Source organism: Sminthopsis crassicaudata, chromosome 6 (assembly GCF_048593235.1).
Source record: "Sminthopsis crassicaudata isolate SCR6 chromosome 6, ASM4859323v1, whole genome shotgun sequence".
NCBI lineage: Eukaryota > Metazoa > Chordata > Mammalia > Dasyuromorphia > Dasyuridae > Sminthopsis > Sminthopsis crassicaudata.
The window spans coordinates 254,270,297-254,289,974 of NC_133622.1; the positions used below are offsets into that span (position 1 = coordinate 254,270,297).

The following is a 19,678-nucleotide window of genomic DNA, read 5'->3' on the forward strand; positions in this document are numbered from 1 at the left end:
AATGGCACTTTGATAGTTGAGAAAAACCAGAGTCCTCCAGCCCCTCCAGGAAAGCCGGCCGGGCCAATGGCGTGTTTCTCAGTAACCGTGTGGCCTCCCGGGCTTGATAACCATCTTCTTGGCTCTCAGGGCGAGAGGGCTAAATGAGCAGGTTCCACAAGGGGCTGATTTCAGCCTGATCTGGAGGAGGTAAATGCCTCTTCTGGTCGGAGGCAAGCCTGGTTCCCCTGGCTTGGGAGGGGCCGGAGCACCGCTGAGCCTCCTGGGGTCCGCCCCCGCCTCATGCTCATAGCAGACAGAAGCCCCCTCCTTCCCCCAGGGCGGGGATGAGTGACAGTTTTATGTTGCAGATCTATAAGGAGAAGCTGACGTGGAAGGACCGATTCCCTGCCTACATGACCAACTTCATCGGCATCATCTTCATGGTGAGTGTTCGAACATCACAGGCCGGCCCGGGGCCGGGGGCGGGGGGTGATGCGGCAGGGGTCCTCCTGCTGGGCTCCGGGGAGGCTGAGGCAGAGGGGAGGCGGTCCCTTCCCCAGGGGCTCACCCCTCCTAACATGGGCGGACATAAATGCAGGGCAGACACAGCGGTCAGGCAAAAGGAAGCAATGAGGCTGGGGCAGAGACTGGTGCGAGGGCCCCTGCCCTGGCTGAGGGGGCCCCCGGGGCTCTGCTGGGAGGGAAGGCCCCAGACCGCCGCAGCCGCAGCAGGGCTCCATCGGCTCTAAGCCACCTTCAGATATTCCTCTGGTCCAGGAAAGCAACAGTGATAATCATGATAATAATGTCAAATGTGCCTTCCTTCTGAACCTCCCTGTGAGGACCGCCAGGTGGCCACAGTGGGTGGGGCCCTGATCCTGCAGTCCCGGCCACGAGTTCAAATCTGCCCCAGACACTCACTGGCTGTGTGACCCTGGGCAAGTCCCTGCTCCCTGTGTGCCTCGTCTGTAAAATGAGCCAAAGAAGGAAGTGGCGAATCCCTCTGGGATCTTTATCAAAAAATGAGCTGGTTGTGACTGAAAAAACCACAAAATAGCCGGTGGGGTGGATACGCCTGATTGGGCTGCCCCACTTTACAGATGAGGAAACTGAGGCTGACCCAGACAAGCCATTATACTGTGGGAAACCTTCATGTGGGTTGTCTGAGTGCCCCATTCAGAAGGAGAACTAAGAACAGGGATTGTCTGTATCCCTCCCTGGTAATTTGCATACAGTATAAGTCTAACCCTAAATGCATACAGTAAGTGCTCCATAAATGCTTTATTTCATGCTCTGTTCCTCAGGAAAGCCACATTAGCTGTGTCCAATAGGAAGGGCCGAGGTGGGCCGCTTGGACCCCCAGCTTCCCCCCGCTCACTCCGCTACCTCATCCGGTCCTCGGTGCGAGGCGGGATGAACACCGTTTTTCTGTCTCCCTCCCAGATCGGGCTGACGTTCGCCATCGTCTTCGGGGTGATCATCTACAGGATCTCCACCGCAGCCGCGCTGGCCATCAACTCGTCCCCCTCCGGCCGGGCCAACGTGCGCGTGACCGTCACCGCCACGGCCGTCATCATCAACCTGGTCGTCATCATCATCTTGGACGAGGTCTACGGCTCCATCGCGCGCTGGCTGACCCAGATCGGTGAGTGGCAGGAGGCCTCCCCCCGGGGCCGCGGGGGAACCTCTGGGCGGCGCCTTGAACCCCCAACCCGCCTTCTCGGTTTCAGAGGTGCCCAAGACAGACAAGAACTTTGAGGAGCGGCTGATCTTCAAGGCCTTCCTGCTGAAGTTTGTGAACGCCTACAGCCCCATCTTTTACGTGGCTTTCTTCAAAGGCCGGTGAGCTCCACTAAGGAGAGCCGAGAGTCCCCCCCAGCAATTCCCCACTTCCACCAGGGGCCCCTCCCAACACGAGAGTCCCCGGGAAAACACTGTTTCCCAAGATCCTTTGGTCTCCCACTCAGATGAAAACAAGCAGAGAAAGGCAAAGAGGGGGGGGAGTCCTCTCTACCCCCCCTTTGCTTGTTCTGAACCCTTGCTTTTATTGTGAGTTGGAGAGAGGTAGAGAGAGAGACAGAGAGAAATACAGAAAAAGAGAGACAAAGGAAAAGGAGAGAGAAAAACCGAAGAGAAAGGAGAAAGAAAGAGAGGGGGAGAGGGACAAAGACAGAAACAGAGAGGGGAGGGAGGAGAGGGATAGACAAAAACAGAGGGAGAAGGGAGAGAGACAGAGAAAGGAGAAGAGAGAGACAGAGAGGGAGAAAGAGAGAGAGAAAGGAGAGAAAGATTCAAAAGACAGGAGAAAGAGAAGGGAGAGAGACAGAGACAGAGAGGAAGAGAAAGGAGAGAGACAAAAGTAGAAACAGAAAGAGAGAGAAAAGAAAGAGAAAAGGAGGGAAAGAGAGGGAGAAAAGAGAAAGACAGAGAAGGAGGGAGGAAAGGGGAGCAAGGAAGGAGGGTGAAGAGACAGACAGACCGACTGGAGCCTGTCTTGACCATCATTGAGACCATATGGTCCTGTCTCCCATCAGGCCACCAGATCTTTATCGGGCAGGAGGGTCTGTCTTGGGCAGGAGGGTCTGTCTTGGGCAGGAGGGTCTGTCTTGAGACCGGGCAATGTCTGGCGAGAGCGGGGTGTGCTCCTGGGCTGCCCCTGCCTGGCCCAAGATGGCTCCGGAGCGGGTCCAGCCTCTGTTGGGAGGCAGAGCTCATCCTCCTCCTGACCTCAGCCCCCACTTTGTCCTCCATCCATGGTTTTCTGTTGGGGAAGATAAACGCCTTGCTTCTCTCCCCTGCCCCGCTAAGGGATGTTCCCAAGCGGGGGCCTGTGGGCCATTGTGGGAGCAGATGAGAGCAGTCCCCAGCCCAGCTCATTCCTCGGGTCTCACCGGGCAGTGGGGGAAGGGGGAGGGCTCCCGTCCCATGATGCCCCGGGAGCTCAGCCTCCCCCCCCCTTCTCCTCCTAGGTTTGCTGGACGCCCAGGCGACTACGTCTACATCTTTCGCTCCTTCCGCATGGAAGAGGTAACGGCTCCTCCCCCCCAGCTCGGGCCTTGTTTCCATGCCCTGTAACCTCGGGACCCCGTCCTGGGGCAGCAGTGGGGAGCAGCGGAGCCTCAGTCCCAGGGCAGCGATGTTGGCTCCTTGTCCCCTCCCCAGACCCCTCTCCCGTCCCCCCGGTGTGTTATTGAGCTCGGGCCGTGGGTGAGAGGGCTCCGGAGGCTCCAGCCGCCAAACTGTCGGATGTTTCCTAGTTTTAAGAACAAGGCAAACGCCAGCACCTGTAGCTCAGACTGGCAGGGCTGCCTCCCGGGCAGAGCACCAGACGTCCGTGTCTTCGCCCTGCCAGCGGCTCACGCCAGGCTCGGTCTCCCCAGATCGACAAGAGGCGCCCGGGGCGGGGCTAGCCTTGGCAGGGAGATGCTCTGGAGGGCTCCGAGCCCGCTGCTGCCCAGGGGGAGGCAGGGAAGGAGAGGGGGGCCCGGGGCCTGACGGGACCTCCTTCCTCTGTGTCCTAGTGCGCTCCCGGGGGCTGCTTGATGGAGCTCTGCATCCAGCTCAGCATCATCATGCTGGGCAAGCAGCTGATTCAGAACAACCTGTTCGAGATCGGCATCCCGTGAGTGACCGCGGGCGGGGAGGGTGGGGGCTCCTCCCCTCTCAGGCTGACTGACAGGCCCCTGACTGGGACGCTGGAGCAGGGGATCCCCGAGGGCCCTCCCCCCAACGGCCTCTGGCAGAGGGGGTGTAGACTTGGGGCAAGATCGGCTTCTCTCTGAGCCTCCGCACCCTTCTCTCCTGGCCTTCGGCCTCTGACAGGGAAGCCAGGGCCCGGGGGGTCTTTTTCCATGGCCCGAGTCATAACTGGTGAGCCAAGACGGCGCGTCCCGGCGGCTTTCGGTCTAGAAGTCTGTAGGTGCTCCTCGGGGCCCCCCAGGAACCCTTAGCTCTAGAAGCCACCTCACGACCCCGCGTCTGCCTTCCAGGAAAATGAAGAAGTTCTTCCGCTATTTACAACAGCGGCCCACCGACCACGAGGAGTCCACCAAGAAGCGGAAGCGCTACGAGGTGGACTACAACCTGGAGCCCTTCGCGGGCCTGACCCCGGAGTACATGGAAATGAGTAAGGGCGAGTGAGAGAGAGTCAGCGGGGCGGCGGCCCCCCGAGGGGCAAGGGCAGAGGCCCCCGAGGGGTGAGGGCAGCAGCCCCCCAAGGGGCAAGGGCAGAGGCCCCCGAGGGGTGAGGGCAGCAGCCCCCCGAGGGGCAAGGGCAGTGGCACCCCCCACCCCGAGAGGCCGAGGTGGCCCCTGAGGAGTGAGGGAAGCCCTGTCTCTGGGGGCGCTGGGGAGGAAAAGGAGACCGCCCACCAAGGACAGAGGCACCCGTTGGCAGTTTTGCCATGGAGGAATTTGTATAAAATTCCCAGGGGGAAGCTCTCCTTCCCTTCACCAACGTCGTGGGGACTCGTCACTGCCGCGGCCCCTCAAAATCCCCGATTAGAGCGATGAGGGGCTAGGACTTGGGGTCCTGGGGAGCAGTTCTTTACAGGATGGAACTTGGCTCCTTGGGAGATGTCGGCCAAAAGTTAGGGGTAACAGTTCTCTGGTCACGAGGCAAGACGGTCGCCTCTGCTGCCCCCGGCACCCCGACGACCGCTCACGTGTTGTTTCTCTGTCGGGTGAGAAGGAGGAAGCCGACAGCGGGCCAGGCATTCTGGGTAGTTGCTCTCCCCAGGGAAGAACCCTTCTCTTCCAACTGCCGTTTTAGTCAAACCGAGCCCGTGCTGTCACTGCCATTCAGAATTACTTTCCAGAATGCAGGCAGGAATATGGCCTGTTTGAGGTTTAAAAACGAAAAAGAGATTTCTGTCCAGAGCGGGCAGCCAGCGTGCATTTATTAAGTGTGTGCTGTGTGCGGGGGGCCGCACAAACACTGGTGAGTCCCAGAAAGGCGGGCGTTCGGGCTCTTCTGTGACAGCTCCAGCCTCATGGGGGCACCCCCATCCGGGGCCGGCTTCCAGCCTCTCCCGTGTCATCGGACGTGGGACCGGGGCGGGCGCCGTCACTTCCAAAAGCTCAGGGGTGCCCCTGCCCTGCCGGGGGGGGGGGCTGTGGGGTGACACTGAGGGAATCACTGGGCCCGAGGGACCGCCCCCAGCTAGGGCAGGGGCCATGTATGTGTGCAGATACTTGTATATGTGTAAATATACACGCATTGACTCCTGTGGACATGCACACGGATATGTCCATACATATGCATGTCTTGTAAATGTGACACATATCTGCTTGTATGTGTACACACAGACATATGTGTACACACAGACATATGTGCATACACATGACTCTGCATGTACACGCCACACATTTACTTGCACGTGTACATATACATGCAGGTATATAGGCAGATATGCTTATATGTGTATCTATACATACATGTATTTAATTGTACATGTACACACAGATATACACGCACATGCATGATGTGCGTACATGTGACCACCGATGCATGCATGCACATTTACTCATATATGCGTGTACACAGCTACTTACTTGTATATGTGTGTACACATGTGTGTATGTTTACTTGTATGTGTACATATGAACATGTGCAGTGCAAATGCACACCTATCCACTTGCATTGCACACACACACACCTTTCCCTGTACACGCATGTACACACATGCCTGTTTTTCTTGCAGTAATCCAGTTCGGGTTCGTCACGCTGTTCGTCGCCTCCTTCCCACTGGCGCCTCTCTTTGCCCTGCTCAACAACATCATCGAAATCCGTCTGGACGCCAAGAAGTTTGTCACCGAGCTGCGCAGACCCGTGGCCGTCAGGGCGAAGGACATAGGTAAGGCGGCTGGGAAGGGCGAGGCGGCCGTTCCTCTGGCTCCGTCCGTCCCAGGCGCTCGCCTCCCCCGGCAGCCCGGGATCAAGTGCTCAGAAAGGGGGTGTCCAGGGGGCCTCTTATGCCTGGATATCCGGGCTTCTTATCGCCGTCCCCCCTGACTGATCCTGCTTCTCGCAGGATCACGGGGGGAAGGTCTGGGGGATGAGAATTCTTTTCTTTTTTTTTTATTAAGTGATTTCATTTTGTTGTATTATTCTTATTCTTATATTGTAACAGATTTTTATATATGTTATATTCTCATTTTTTTATATTCTTATAATATTGTCAGTATTTTATATTCTTATAATATTGTCTCATATATTTGAAAAACAAAATGTTTATCAGAGAAACTTGATGCAAAGTTTGCTCCTTCCCAGTTTCCTGCTTTGCTTCTAATTTTAGGTATAGTGATTTTTTTTTTTTAATTACAGCTTTTTATTTACCAGATATATGCCTGGGTACTTTTTTTCAGCATTGACAATTGCAAGACCTTTTGTTCCAATTTTTCCCCTCCTTCCCCCTCCCAGATGGCAGATAGACCAATACATATTAAATATGTTAAAGTATAAGTTAAATACAATATATGTATACATGTGCCAACAGTTGTTTTGCTGTACAAAAAGAGTCGGACTTTGAAATAGTGTACAATTAGCCTGTGAAGAAAATCAGAAATGCAGGCGGACAAAAACAGAGGGATTGGGAATTCTATGTACTGGTTCATAGTCATCTCCCAGATTTCTTTCGCTGGGTGTGGCTGGTTCAGTTCATTCCTGCTCTATTGGAACTGATTTGGTTCATCTCATTGTTGGAGAGGGCCACGTCCGTCAGAATTGATCATCATGTAGTCTTGTTGTTGACGTATATAATGATCTCCTGGTTCTTCTCATTTCACTCAGCATCAGTTGATGTAAGTCTCTCCAGGCCTCTCTGAAATCATCCTTCTGGTCATTTCTTACAGAGCAATAATATTCCATCACATTCATATACCATAATTTATTCAGCCATTCTCCAACTGATGGGCATCCACATAGTTTCCAGTTTCTGGCCATTACAAAGAGGGCTGCCACAAACATTCTTGCACATACAGGTCCCTTTCCCTTCTTTAGTAATTCTTTGGGATATAAGCCCAGTAGTAGCACTGCTGGGTCAAAGGCTATGCACAGTTTGATAATGTTTTGAGCATAGTTCCAGATTGCTCTCCAGAATGGATCCATCCACAATTCCACCAACAATGTATCAGTGCCTAAGTTTTCCCACATCCCCTCCAACATTCATCGTTATTTGTTCCTGTCATTCTAGCCCCAATCTGACAGGAGTGTAGTGGTATCTCAGAGTTGTCTTAATTTGCATTTCTCTGATTAATAATGACTTGGAGCATCTTTTCATATGGCTAGAAATAGTTTCAATTTCTTCATCTGAGAATTGTCTGTTCTTATCCTTTGACCATTTATCAATTGGAGAATGGCTTGATTTCTTATAAATTAGAGTCAATTCTCTGTATATTTTGGAAATGAGACCTTTGTCAGAAACTTTAACTGTAAAAATGTTTTCCCAGTTCATTGCTTCCCTTCTAATCTTGTCTGCATTAGTTTTGTTTGTACAAAAACTTTTCAATTTGATATAGTCAAAATTGGGGGATGAGAATTCTGAGAGCTTCTGTCAGCCCCAGGCCCAGGATGCCGGCGGGGGGAGCCCACAGGAGGACTGAATGGGATGGGGCAGCCAGGTAGCCTGGAGGATGGAGTCAGCCCCTGGCTCAGCAACACCTGTGCCTGATATGGAGGAATATTGAAAGTAGCTCATACGTTTCAGGACTCAGCTGCCATTTTCCAAGTGACAAAACTAAGGAAAAGAGAGGGAGAAACTGATGTCATCTGTCCCTGTCAGAGGAACAGTGGGAAGGACTGGGGATCTTTTCCCAGGAGGAAGCTGCCATCCATCTTTGGTGCTCGATGGGCTGCTGCAGACATTGGCCCCTTGTGGCTTGGCCCACCAGGGCAGAGCTGGAGCAGGACGGAAAAGAGCCATCAAAATGGAAAGCGAGCCTTCTCTCCCCTAGAATTAGCCTGAAAGGGAATGGGCAGCCCCGGGATTTCCCGCCCCACAAAGTCTGCAGTAAAGGCTGGATGACCGCTTCCCAGGCACTCTAGCTGAGATTCCTCTGCAGCTAGTGTGCTGACCGCAGGGATCCTGGGCTCGCTGTTCGAGGCTTCATACCCTCCCAAGGGCACCCCTCTCCCGCTCTCTATTGGACCTTTGTCTCCTCACACCATTCCCCTGAGGATCTCATCTGCTTGTTCTCCAACGTCTCTGCCGAGCCCCGGGTCTGCAGCTCCCTGCTGGACAGTTCCGCTGGACAGGCCTTGGACTCCATGGAGCCCGGTTGGAAGTGACTGATCTCAAGCCATGGAGCCACGTCAGAAGTGACTGATCTCAAGCTCTCGCTGCTGCTTTCCAGGCGCCGGAGTCCTTCCGTGACCCTCGCTCCACTCACCCTCAGCTGCCAAATCTTGTCGCACCTTCACCTGGCCTCCCTCAGGCCTCCCTCGGGCCTCCCTCGGGTTTCTCTGCTCTGGCAGCCCCTGCTCTGGTTCCGGCCTCTCTCCAGCTTCGGCAGTCCTCCTCCAAGATCCTCCTCCCTGCCCTCCCTGCCTCCAGGCTCTCTCCTTTTCACTCCAGCTTCCTCCCCGATGCCAGAGGGATCCGCCTAAACCCAGCCCTGATTGTTGTCTGTGCCCAGGTGGATCCGCACCTGCTTGGAACTTCGGCACCTGCTCTGGGCACCAGAGCCGGGAGCCAGCGGAGGGAAAACCCGGGAGCGCCCCGATTCCCCGGCCGGCTTGCCCTCTAGCCACCGCACCACACTTATGCGCTCTCACCAGACCCGTGGTGGGCATCTGTGAACGTTTCCTGCTGGAAGGAACCTCAGGAGTCATCACCTTCAAAGCCTCTCCTCCAATAAAGTCCTCGGTTCCATTCCTTTTTTGCACCGTTTAAAAGTGCTGTTGGTGCAGAAAGCATCGCGGGGTTCCTGCTTTGCCGTGGAGGACCCGGGCACGAGGAACATGAGGAGACCCGGCCAGCGCCCACTGCCTCCGCCTGCGCCCTTGTGCCAGTCGGGTGCTGTTCTCCCCCCAGGGCCGAGCAGACGGAGAGCGCCTCCTCCTCTGGCCCCGCGCTCCCTCCCTTTCTGTCTCTGGGGCCCGTGGATTCGTGTCCGGCATTGACTTCTCATCCCCTTTGTGGGGGGACAGAGCAGCCCCCCACCTGCCTGCGCGCCCTCCGGCTGTCCCGGCTAAGGCTCTGGCGCTCTGTCTGAGAGTGGGCAAGCGGCTTCCTTGGCTGAGGGGCCATTTCTCCGCCCGTACCACAGAGGCTTGGGGCCCTGCTGGCCCCCTCGAACCCTGGCTCACTGGCTGACCCCGCGGGCGGACTAGCCGTGCTCGGCCGGGCTCCCGCCTGCAGAACTCCTGCTCGGCCTCTTCTTCCCGGGCTTGCTTGTGGATGCCACAGCTGTGCCTTCCTGGGGAGAGGCCTCTGAATCCCGCCTGGGGCCCATGGGCAGGCCGCGAGCTGCCAGCCTCAGGCGAGGCGAGGGGGTTCCTGAGGGCACCTCCGCTGGCTCCAGCAGTGAGCGGCTGCCGCCGAGATGGCAAAGCCGAGATGGGACCCCCGGGAGACTGGAGCCGGTCCCCACACGCATTCATCCGCCCTGGCAGTGGCCCGGGAGGCTCTGAGGAAGCTTGACGGGCCGGCTGGAGGCTCAGCCCAGGTGGGGAAGCAGCGGAAGCCCCAAGTTTTCTCCAGGAATGGGGTCACCCCTGCTCTTCTTCCCCTGGGAGGCCGGGGCTGTCTGTGGTACAACCACCAGTGGGCGTCCTCTGGACGTGTTCTGGGGAAACCCAAAAGCACTGTGGGAACGCGCTCTGCTTGGAGCTTCCGGTGACAGGAGGCTCACTCTCTGCCAGGCGGCTGGTCCCCCGGGCCAGCGCAGGGAACTCCGCGGCTCTGCTTTACCTCGAAGCCAAATCTGCGCCGGGGGCCGGCCGCCTCCTGGTCTGCCGGCCTCTGCCCCGTCTCCCGGGCGTTTTCCTCTCCAGCTTGGCCACTGGCTCCTTCAGCCAATCTCACGGGCACGGGCGGAAGGCCCTCCCTTCTGGGACCCACTGGTCCTTTCGACAATCCCCCAGGCCGGGCGCTCTGACCTCCGGCGATGGGAGCTCATCGTCCCCCGGCCGGCCCAGCCCATGCCGGCCCAGCCTTTCTTCACCCCGGGGCCCAAGTTGGCTTCTGGGCAGGGGCCAGACAGCATCACCAGTTGATCACCAAGCCTTTATTGAGCACCTACTGTGTGCCAGGCCCCTGCTGGGGACTGAAGAGACTGCATAAAGTCAGACGTCAGTCCTGCCCACAAGAGCCAACTCTGCCGTGGAAGACGGAACGGGCACGTGCCAACCAAGGAGGCTGCTGCCAAGGAGGTCCAAGGGGACGGGGGCCTTGGGCAGGGAGAGAGCAGCAGCCCCAGAGGGTCCAGGATGGTGGTAGGGGAGGGGGAGGAGAAGGAGGGCTTGCTCCAGACAAAGAAGCACAAGAAGAAAAGAGCGCCAAGGTGGCCAGCTTGCCCACGCTGCAGCAGACAAAAGGGGAGACCACTTCAGAAACAAGCTTGGGAAAAGCACCGGGCCCAGAATGCCCAGTGGAGCCCGCTCCAGAAGCTGCTGGGGCTCCCTGCTCACGTCCGTCCTTGGCTCTCCGTGGCACTCGTGGAGCCCGAAACGAGGCTTTCTGGTGGCCCTGATGAAGGCCCTTCATGGGCCGCTCCCCCCTCCCAGCCTGAGTCTTCTCATCCCGACCCGCCTCCCCAGCTGCCCTCCTGCCCAGTGCCCACGGCCGCCTCCTCGAGGGTCAGAGCAGGGCCGGCCTTCCGCCCTCTCACCCCAAAGGTCCAGCCTTCCTTTGCCCAGCCCGGGGCCTCCTTGGCCACCCGTGCCCCGCACCGTGGCCCGGTCCCGGCCGAGAGGGAAGCGGCGCGGCCGGTCGAGCGGCAGCAGCTGGCGGCGTCCGCCGGGGCCGGCTTCTGCGGGTCGTGAGAGGATGACTGAGTGCTGTGTACACTCCCAGGCTGAATTTCTCCTCCTGTGTTTACTCAGGCCATCAGGCAGAAGCCGCCCTCCCAGGCACCCCTCCTAATGTAAACTGGCCGGTGGCAGGGCTGGGAATGATTTCCTCGCGAGCGCCAGCCGGGCTTCCACAGGGCCTCCTCTACCTCCACGGATGGCCCGGGACCGGCAGGCCTGGGGGCCCTCGGGAATTCCGTCCTCCCCCGGGGCTGGCCCGCCGGCCTCCGCTCCTGGCGCTGTCGGCGCCCGGATCTGGCCCCGCTCCGGTGGAGTTCAGGACCCTTCGGACCGGGCCCAAACGGAAGCCGGGCCGGCCTGTGTTTATATTGGGAGGCTTTTCTAAGCAAATAATCGGTGTCAGCAAGGGCAGCTCCTGCAGAGCACGTCCTGGGGAGAAAGCCGCCGGGAAGCCCTTCAGAGGGGACGCTTCCTCCCAAACAGCAGATAAGCTAATTACCAAGTAGGGTCTGGCATTAAAGCGGGTTCCTCAAGGGCCCCCCTCCCGACCCTGCCCTCGCTCCAGTTCCGCCCCTTCCCCCCCCCCACTGCGGACGAGCCCATGGGGCCACTTGGGGCCCCTTGGTGAACTCACAGGCAGAGGCCCTCACGCTCACCTCATCCGGCCTTTTTTCTTCCTCTAGGCAACTGGTACAACATTCTACGAGGCTTGGCAAAACTGGCCGTCATCATCAACGTAAGTGTAGTGCCCGGCCCGGGAAGGGAGGGTGCCGCTAGGGCCTGGCGGGGGGCGCGTGCGCGAGGGGAGGGGGCTCCGGAGCCGCTGTGGGGTCCGGGCCTTCCTGGCCTCCTGCCCCGTTTCATCCCCCGACTGACTGATGGGAGGAGATGAGGTCACTGGCCTTCACTGGCCTTCGGCTTTAAACCTGATAAAAAATTGATTCCCTCCAGGGCGATCTCTTGAGATCCTGGCTCCCCGTCGGGGGCCCTTAGATGCCCTAGAGCCCGAGCCTGGCATTTAAACGGCTCAGGGTGAGAGAGCTGCCCCACATCCCATAAGCACTTTAGGCTGGACTCAAACCTGGGGCTTCCCGGCTCCGCCCCGCTGTCCACTTTTATTGACAGGGAGTTGCCTAGATTGGGCTTCAAAAACAAACCACACTTCTTTTCCACAAGCTCAGGAAGAGGCCGTAGGATTGAAAGCTAAAAACGTCAGAGGTCAGATAGTGGCAGATGGGGAAACTGAGGCCGAGAGGAGATTGGCCCACATTCCCATTCATCACCGTTGATGCAGCTGAGGACGTCCCACGCTGCCCCCCCATTTGTCCCCAGGGTCCTGGGAGAAGAGCTGGGCTTCTCAGGCTGTGGTCCTGTGCCCGGCGTGCCACGGCTCTGCCCCGTCTCGTGGCCCTCGTATTCTGGAGCGCCACAGGTCTCCCATCCCTTCAGCAAGCCGGGGGCCTAGGCGGCCTGTGCCGTTGGCTGGCAGCCCACAGAGCCCTCCCTCTCCCGGGGGTCCTCACCCTCCGCCGCTTTCCCGATTTCCTGCCAGATTTTGTAGCCACGGCTTCCTTGCCTTCCTCGCTGCCAGGCTGGCCGTCCCCATCCCGCTCCTCCAGGCAGCGTTGGCAGACTCCTCTCCCTGGGCTCTGCTAGAGCGAGGCTTATGGTCACTTTGCTCGAGCTCCTTGGAAAGGAGAGCCCCGCACTTGGCTTGGCTCTGCCGGGCCTGGCGGCCACTGCACACACAGCCTCCCTGGCCAGGTCCCTGGGCGGGCGGGAGGGTGGCAGCTGCCAGCTGTCCTTAGGGCCCCATGCCCTCCAGGCGACGTCCGTGGCCTCTTGCCCAAGGAGGCCAGGGGTTTGCTAAGCCCGTCCTTGGGGCAATCAGCACCGACTTACACAATCTACAAGGCAGACACCTGTTGTGCCCGAAGCCCAGGGAGGCAACCGCCGTTATCCTAACGAGATCTTCTGAGAAATCTTATCTCAAACAGACTGGCAGGGTGCCCCCGCCTAGGCTCCCGAGGCAGCTCTGGAGATGGGGCAGCTGAGTGTGGGTGGGTGCGCCTCCTCGCCAGGGATTCCCCAAAGCGCAGACAGAATGGCCCCTCCTTGCCAGGGTGTGGTTCGGAGAGCAACCTCAGTCCCCCTGACTGGCCTTTTCCCAAGGCCAACATTTCCCCAAGACTCTGGGCCTCATCCCAATAAGCAGTCTCCCAGGAACGGAACAAGGACAGGCAGCCATTATCACCCCGGCGGGGCTGGACCTATCAGGTTCATGCGGAACCAAGGAGTTTGGGTCAGGGGATGGAAGAAGGCCCACTACGGAACGCAGCTTGGGCGTTGGATTGGACAAGGACATGGGGCATTGTGGAGCCGAAGGGCCCGGAGCACTGGGCTGAGGGGTGCGGAAACGAGAGGGCATCTCCGGGAAGTGATCATCTCCTCCCCCTCCCCCCTCTTCTTCCTCCTCCCTTCCTGCTTTTCCTCCTCCCCCCCTCCTCCCAAGGGTCTCACTTCATTAAGGAGATCACAAAATGGGAGCAGAGCAGGTGTGTCAGGGCAAGTCCTGGGCTAGGATCCGAGGGTGTCTCTGTGCCTCTGACTCTCCCTGTGGCCTCCCAGGCGTTCGTCATCTCCTTCACCTCGGACTTCATCCCCCGCCTCGTGTATCGCTACATGTACAGCAGCGACGGCTCCATGCACGGCTTCGTGAACCACACGCTCTCCTATTTCAACGTCACGGACTTCCAATCAGGGACGGCCCCCAATGACCCCATGGAGCTGGGCTACGAGGTGCAGATATGCAGGTAGGAAGGTGTTGCAGCTCCTTTCAGAAGAGGCCAACGAGCCCCTGCAAGGGACGTTCTGGCCCACCTTGGGGTTGCAAGCATTGGGGGGAAAGCGGCCCAGGGAATCTCACCTCCCCCCCTCTTGTGACCCCCGCTGACGGGGGCTGAACTCCTTATCCTCAGCGTGGCCTTCTCTGTCCACAGGTATAAAGATTACCGAGAGCCTCCTTGGTCCGAAAACAAGTATGAACTATCCAAGGACTTCTGGACCGTGCTGGCTGTCCGACTGGCCTTTGTGATCGTCTTCCAGGTAACCTTGGCCTTTTTATGGTTTTTTTTTTATAAGGGTCAGTTATTTTAATTTTTATTCTTCTAATGTTTTTCAACGTGATTTAGGAAAAATGATCTTTGGGCTACTTATTAATCTAGTATTATTCTTTTCTACTGAAAGTTTCTTGGATCTTTGCTAGGTGAATAAGATAATAGTTTCTCATAATTAAAAAATTATAAAGATGTTAAGTCATCTTATTTAGGCTCATGGAAAACACCATTGGGACAATTCCAGTAATAAAGAAAATAATAGAGATGATGAGGAATACCTGCCAAAAGAAACTTTTGTTTTCTTCTCTTACATCCCTATGTTTTGAAAGTTTTTTTTTAATTCTACATACATTGGATATTATAAGTGGTTTTTTTAAATATAATTTAATTTTTATTTTATTTTATAATTATAACTTTTTTTTGACAGTACATATGCATGGGTAATTTTTTACAACATTATCCCTTACACTTACTTCTGTTCAGATTTTTTCCCTTCCTCCCCCAACCCCCTCCCCCAGATGGCAGGCAGTCTTATACATGTTAAATGCATTACAGTATATTCTAGATACAATATATGTGTGTAGAACCGAATTTTTTGTTGCACAGGAAGAATTGGATTCAGAAGGTAAAAATAACATGATGAATGGATGTCCATCCATTGGAGAATGGTTGGGTAAATTATGGTATATGAAGGTTATGGAATATTATTGTTCTATAAGAAATGACCAGCAGGAGGAATACAGAGAGGCCTGGAGAGACTTACATCAACTGATGCTGAGTGAAATGAGCAGAACCAGGAGATCACTGTACACTTCAACAATGATACTGTACGAGGATGTATTCTGATGGAAGTGGATTTCTTCCACATAGAGAAGAGCTAATCCAATTCCAATTGATTAATGATGGACAGAACCAGCTACATCCAGAAAAGGAACACTGGGAAATGAGTGTAAACTGTTATTTTTACCTTCTGAATCCAATTCTTCCCGTGCAACAAGAAATTCGGTTCTACACACATATATTGTATCTAGAATATACTGTAATGTACTTTTTATGGTTTTTACAGACCCAGAAAAGGAGTTTCCCAGACTCCTCCTGTGGTGTCTGTTAGCAATCATGGATTCAAGAGTCTGGGGCCGCCCCAAACACAAATTCCCTCCCCAGTCTCAACAAGGGACTGTCCAGCCTTTGTTTAATCCTCCAGTAAGGGCGAATTCGTTCCTCCTTGGGACGCTCTCATTGTTAGGAGTCTCCTCTGACAGGGAGCTGAGTCTGACCTTTCTAGAGCCACTTCTAGGCTCCTTGACAAGCAGAATTTGGGGGAATCTTGGGAGTAGGCTCAGCCTTCGAGCCCCTCGCTGAACACCTAAGGGAGACTGGCTTCTTACGGCATTTCAATGAGTTCTCAAAGATCCTCCCACAAAATTCTCCCGTACTCCTGAATCCTCAGAGGAAGGTGCCATTAAACACAGGGGCAGAGAGAGGGGAGGAGCATGAATCCTTTTGCAGAAGAGCTTACCTCTTGCAAGGTGATCTTGCACCAACTGCAAGGGAAAAGAAGGAAGATTCCCTTCTCCCTCCCTCTCCCCCAGGACCTCCATCCCTTAGAAAATTTAACAGAGAACTCAGCTCGTCCCAAGCAACACGCCCTGAGAAGAAAAGCTCAAACTGTTTCCTACCGAGTAGATGACTTTCTGCTCATTTATCTATCGCTTTCAAGGGACCACCCAGGAGCCCAGCAAAGGAGCAAAGCTTAGGGGTCCCCGGGCCTGGCTAGAAATATGCCTGCATCCTCATGACGGTGACTTCCCTTCCCTCCTCCTTCCTCTCTCTCCCCCAGAACCTGGTCATGTTCATGAGTGACTTTGTAGACTGGATCATCCCCGACATTCCCAAGGATATCAGCCAGCAGATTCACAAGGAGAAAGTTCTCCTGGTGGATCTCTTCATGAAGGAGGAGCAGGGCAAGCAGCAGATGTTGGATATCTGGAGGGATGTGCTCCCGAGTGACAGCTACAATAACCACAGCCCCCCATCCTCCAGGACCCAGAGAAGTAGCGCGGTGTCCAAAAGCTCCTACCACGTGGCGGTTTAGCAGGAGGGAGGCCCAGACTTCCAGAACCCTCACTTCCAGTGAGAGTCACTCTGCCTGCAGGGCAGTCTGCTCCATGGACAGCCTGCTGCAGGGTCCAGAGCGAGCCAAAGCCTGGGGAAACCCTCTTCTTGCAGAAATGGAGGACCACGTCCAATGGGACATTTTTTCCTTTTCCTTTTTATTTTTTTGCACAAACTGTAATGCAGGGACACTCTCTCTCTCTCTCTCTCTCTCTCTCTCTCTCTCTCTCTCTCTCTCTCTCTCTCTAATTCAAGGTTAATAAAAAACAAATAGTTAATGATGATGCTCATAGGGTCAATGCAGGTACTAGTAGAAACAGCTCTCTAAAGACTCAGTAGTATCTTTTCTTCTGAAAGATGAGCAGGGGTCACGGGAGGAAAAAAACCTTTTTCACTTTTTTGATGCCTTAAGATGTAAACCAAGCAGTTTTCTGACATACGACGCCTGAGCTGCTAGCAGCACAGGGAGCTGCTGGGTCACAGCCTAGCTTTAGAGGGGGGTTTTCAGAAGGAGCTGTCAGAGCAGGGGAAGGGACTCCATTTCTACCCAGACCCGTTCTTCATATCGGCACTTTCCAAGCTGCCATCCGAGAAAACCCCGTGCTTACAAGTGCAGGCAGCAAGGAATTGGAGTCTGGCCTTCACAGGCCCCGATGTGGTGCATGCTGGGAGGAGGAACTGAGCGTGGCCTGCCGTGGCAGGATGGGACCCCAGACTACCCCTCTGTATCCCAGGGGGGAATCGCCATCCAGCCTCTCCTCCTCCCCTTATCCACCCCCCCCCATTCTTTGTCCAACCCCAGGCTGCCCTTCATTTTACCTTTAGTTCCGATGAAACCACACTGACACAGGATTATTAGAAGTGAGGCATCTTGAGGGGTATTTTTAGAGGCATTTCACGTTTTAAATAGAAGTCTTACCGACTCAGTCCAGAGGAGACAGTCTCAGCTTCATGGTATTTATTGGTTTTAAAAATAAATTATGGGGTGAGATTGATTTTTTTCCTGCAGTTGGTCTAAAATGTACCAGAGGTGGATGGAGTTTATTATGTTAACCAAATATCTCTGAAAGGCATTTAAAAGATTGTTCCTACCAAAGATTTTTATTAATAAAGGGCTTATATTTTGGTAACATGCTCTTCTATCTTTACTTACAGGAATTTCACTAGTGTACAACAATCTTGCTCTACACACACACACACACACACACACACACACACACACACACACACACACACACACACACACTTCTCCTAAGTGCAAGGCTCTTTTCCACATACACCGAGGCTCACTAGTCCGAGATTTCCAAAGGGCGGATCCAATCCAAGAGAATAATGAATGTAGCCACTCCTGTTCCAGGTCCCTGGGATGTCCTGGTGTTTGTGTGAGCAGCAGGCAGTCTCTGTCTCCCCCCCTCCCACCAAGGGCTCCAATACTTTTGTTATTTGCTGAAATTGTACAAATGGATGCTTATTTTTCTCTTGTACAGGACGTTGTTTGAAATGGGGTTTTGTATATAAATATTGTATTAAAATTAGGTGATTACCCAAAAAAAAATCATTTCATGGAAACTATTTTTTAAAAAAGAAAAGTAAATGTACACAGATCCATGTAGTATTTTGGCTGAGCATTTATTTGAAATAAATTTAAATGCACAAAATCCATTCTTAAGTCGGAGACCTTCCGTTGCCCCTTTCTCTACAGTAGATTTGAAAGGCAGCCGAGTGGTTCGTCCTTTCTTCTGGATTTTAGGTACATGTCGCATTTGGCTTGATGCCCTACAGGTAGTGAATTTCCCTTCATTGGATGTCTCCCGTCTGGGGGACCAATTAGTGGGGATGGGGACTAATTAGTGGGGGTGTTGTAGAGCCGTTTTTTGTCCGTACCTGGGTTGGACCAGGCAACATTTGTGGTTGAATAGAGCTGTGCCTGGAGGTCTATTTATTCTACGGGGATGGGATAAGATTTTACAATCCTGAGATCCTAAATCTCCTCCTAAAACCAGAGCCCTCATAACCGTTAGCCCTAGTCGGGTCAATAAGCAAAGACAGTTCTGGCTCTCAAGGGTGAGACAACATGCAAACTACCCTACATAGATAATTACAGATGGGAGAAACTGGAAACGACAATCCCATCTTCGAGTGCGGTCGGCCCCCAGCGCGGCGACAGGATCGCGTCACGTAGGGGGTCGTCTGTAGACTGAGTATTCCCATCTCCTGAGCTGGAAGCCTCGGGAGGGGAAATCTGTCTGGGTACCTTGCTTTGGGAAGGAGAGGCTAGACACCAAAAGAGACTTTCTGTGGTAGGGGAGGCTCCGTCCCAGCAGTCAAAATCACTGCCCAGAGTCGTAGGACCTGGAAGGCATATGGCCGGAGTGCAGGCCGTAACCCGGGCAGTAGGACTTCAGATGTTCTTCTCTATATTGCTTCCTTTAAAAGTAGAGGGCACTATGGATAGAGCCCCGGCCTTGAGTTAATCCTTGACTTAATCCCACAAAAGTAGAGGGCCCACGGGGCTTGGTAATGGAAGGTTTGAGTTGTGGGGAATCATGATTTCTACTGGGGTGTTACCCACCTTTCATAGGCTGAGCTCTAATTAAGCACCTACTGTGTGCCAGACCCTGTTAAAGGCCATTCCATGGCCTCAGAGATCTTACGATCTAGTGATGGAGGCACAGAGACCTATATACGTACCTACTGGTAGTTTTATGCTGAGAGTGATTTTCTGGAGACATCTGAGGGGGACAGTTCTGAAAGAAGTGATGGCAGGAGGGAGGGAGGGAGGGAGAGCTTCCCCAGCGGGCAGAGAGGATGCTGGGGAGGAATGTGTCCACCCCTGCCAGATGAGGGGCTTTGGGACAAGACTGGGGGATACCAGTCTCCGACATCCTCACCACTGCCCCGCCAGCTCTGCAGATGCCCCAGAGTGGGAGCGTCAGAGCAGAGAAACCTCTCCCCTCCAGATGCTGGGCCCATTGGTTTCTCCCTAGAGAAACTTGTGGAAATTTCTCTGCTAATCTCATTCCTGCATCTCCCAGGGTTCTCCTCACTTCTCCCTAACAGCCAAAAGGGGTCCATGAGAGGCCACCAGAATCCCTCCCCAGGAGCCTCCTTTCCACACTCCCCCATCCGGGCAGGAGTTCACCTCCCTCCCAGGACCCCAGACGTTACTGGGGTATCCACTGATCACACTCGATCCCCATTTAGGCAGAATTCTCAGAGTTGGTGCTGACCACCCCGACCAGTTCTCCCTCCAGACCAAAATGTTCTAACCCCCTGGATATTCCCAGATGCTTTCTCTGTCCCCCAGTAACTGCCCTAGCCTCAAAATCAGGCCATGGACCAGATCTTGGACCCTCCACGCTGATGAACAGCATCCAAAGGAGTCACTGATGTCTCCTTGGAGCCCGACAAGTTCCCAGGCTAGCTTTATACAGTAGCCAGCTTCCTCCCCCTGGTGTTCAGCCTTAACCCGATGCTGACGCGATAGGAATAC

General features: G+C 54.7%; 1 protein-coding gene across 6 annotated transcripts in view; it reads left to right on the plus strand.

Moving 5' to 3' along the window:
- The window catches only part of ANO1 (anoctamin 1), a 162,513-nt gene extending 145,196 nt beyond the window's left edge, over positions 1–17,317 (plus strand). For all 6 annotated transcript variants that reach the window (XM_074276732.1, XM_074276728.1, XM_074276729.1 and 3 more), the window contains 11 exons: positions 351–425; positions 1,426–1,627; positions 1,713–1,824; positions 2,952–3,009; positions 3,504–3,604; positions 3,972–4,108; positions 5,685–5,837; positions 11,638–11,690; positions 13,583–13,767; positions 13,954–14,059; positions 15,911–17,317. In XM_074276732.1, coding sequence (XP_074132833.1) covers positions 351–425; positions 1,426–1,627; positions 1,713–1,824; positions 2,952–3,009; positions 3,504–3,604; positions 3,972–4,108; positions 5,685–5,837; positions 11,638–11,690; positions 13,583–13,767; positions 13,954–14,059; positions 15,911–16,165 — 1,437 coding nt within the window. In that variant the 3' untranslated portion in view covers positions 16,166–17,317. The remainder of the gene's footprint in view (positions 1–350; positions 426–1,425; positions 1,628–1,712; positions 1,825–2,951; positions 3,010–3,503; positions 3,605–3,971; positions 4,109–5,684; positions 5,838–11,637; positions 11,691–13,582; positions 13,768–13,953; positions 14,060–15,910) is intronic.
- The last annotated feature ends 2,361 nt before the right edge of the window (positions 17,318–19,678 follow it).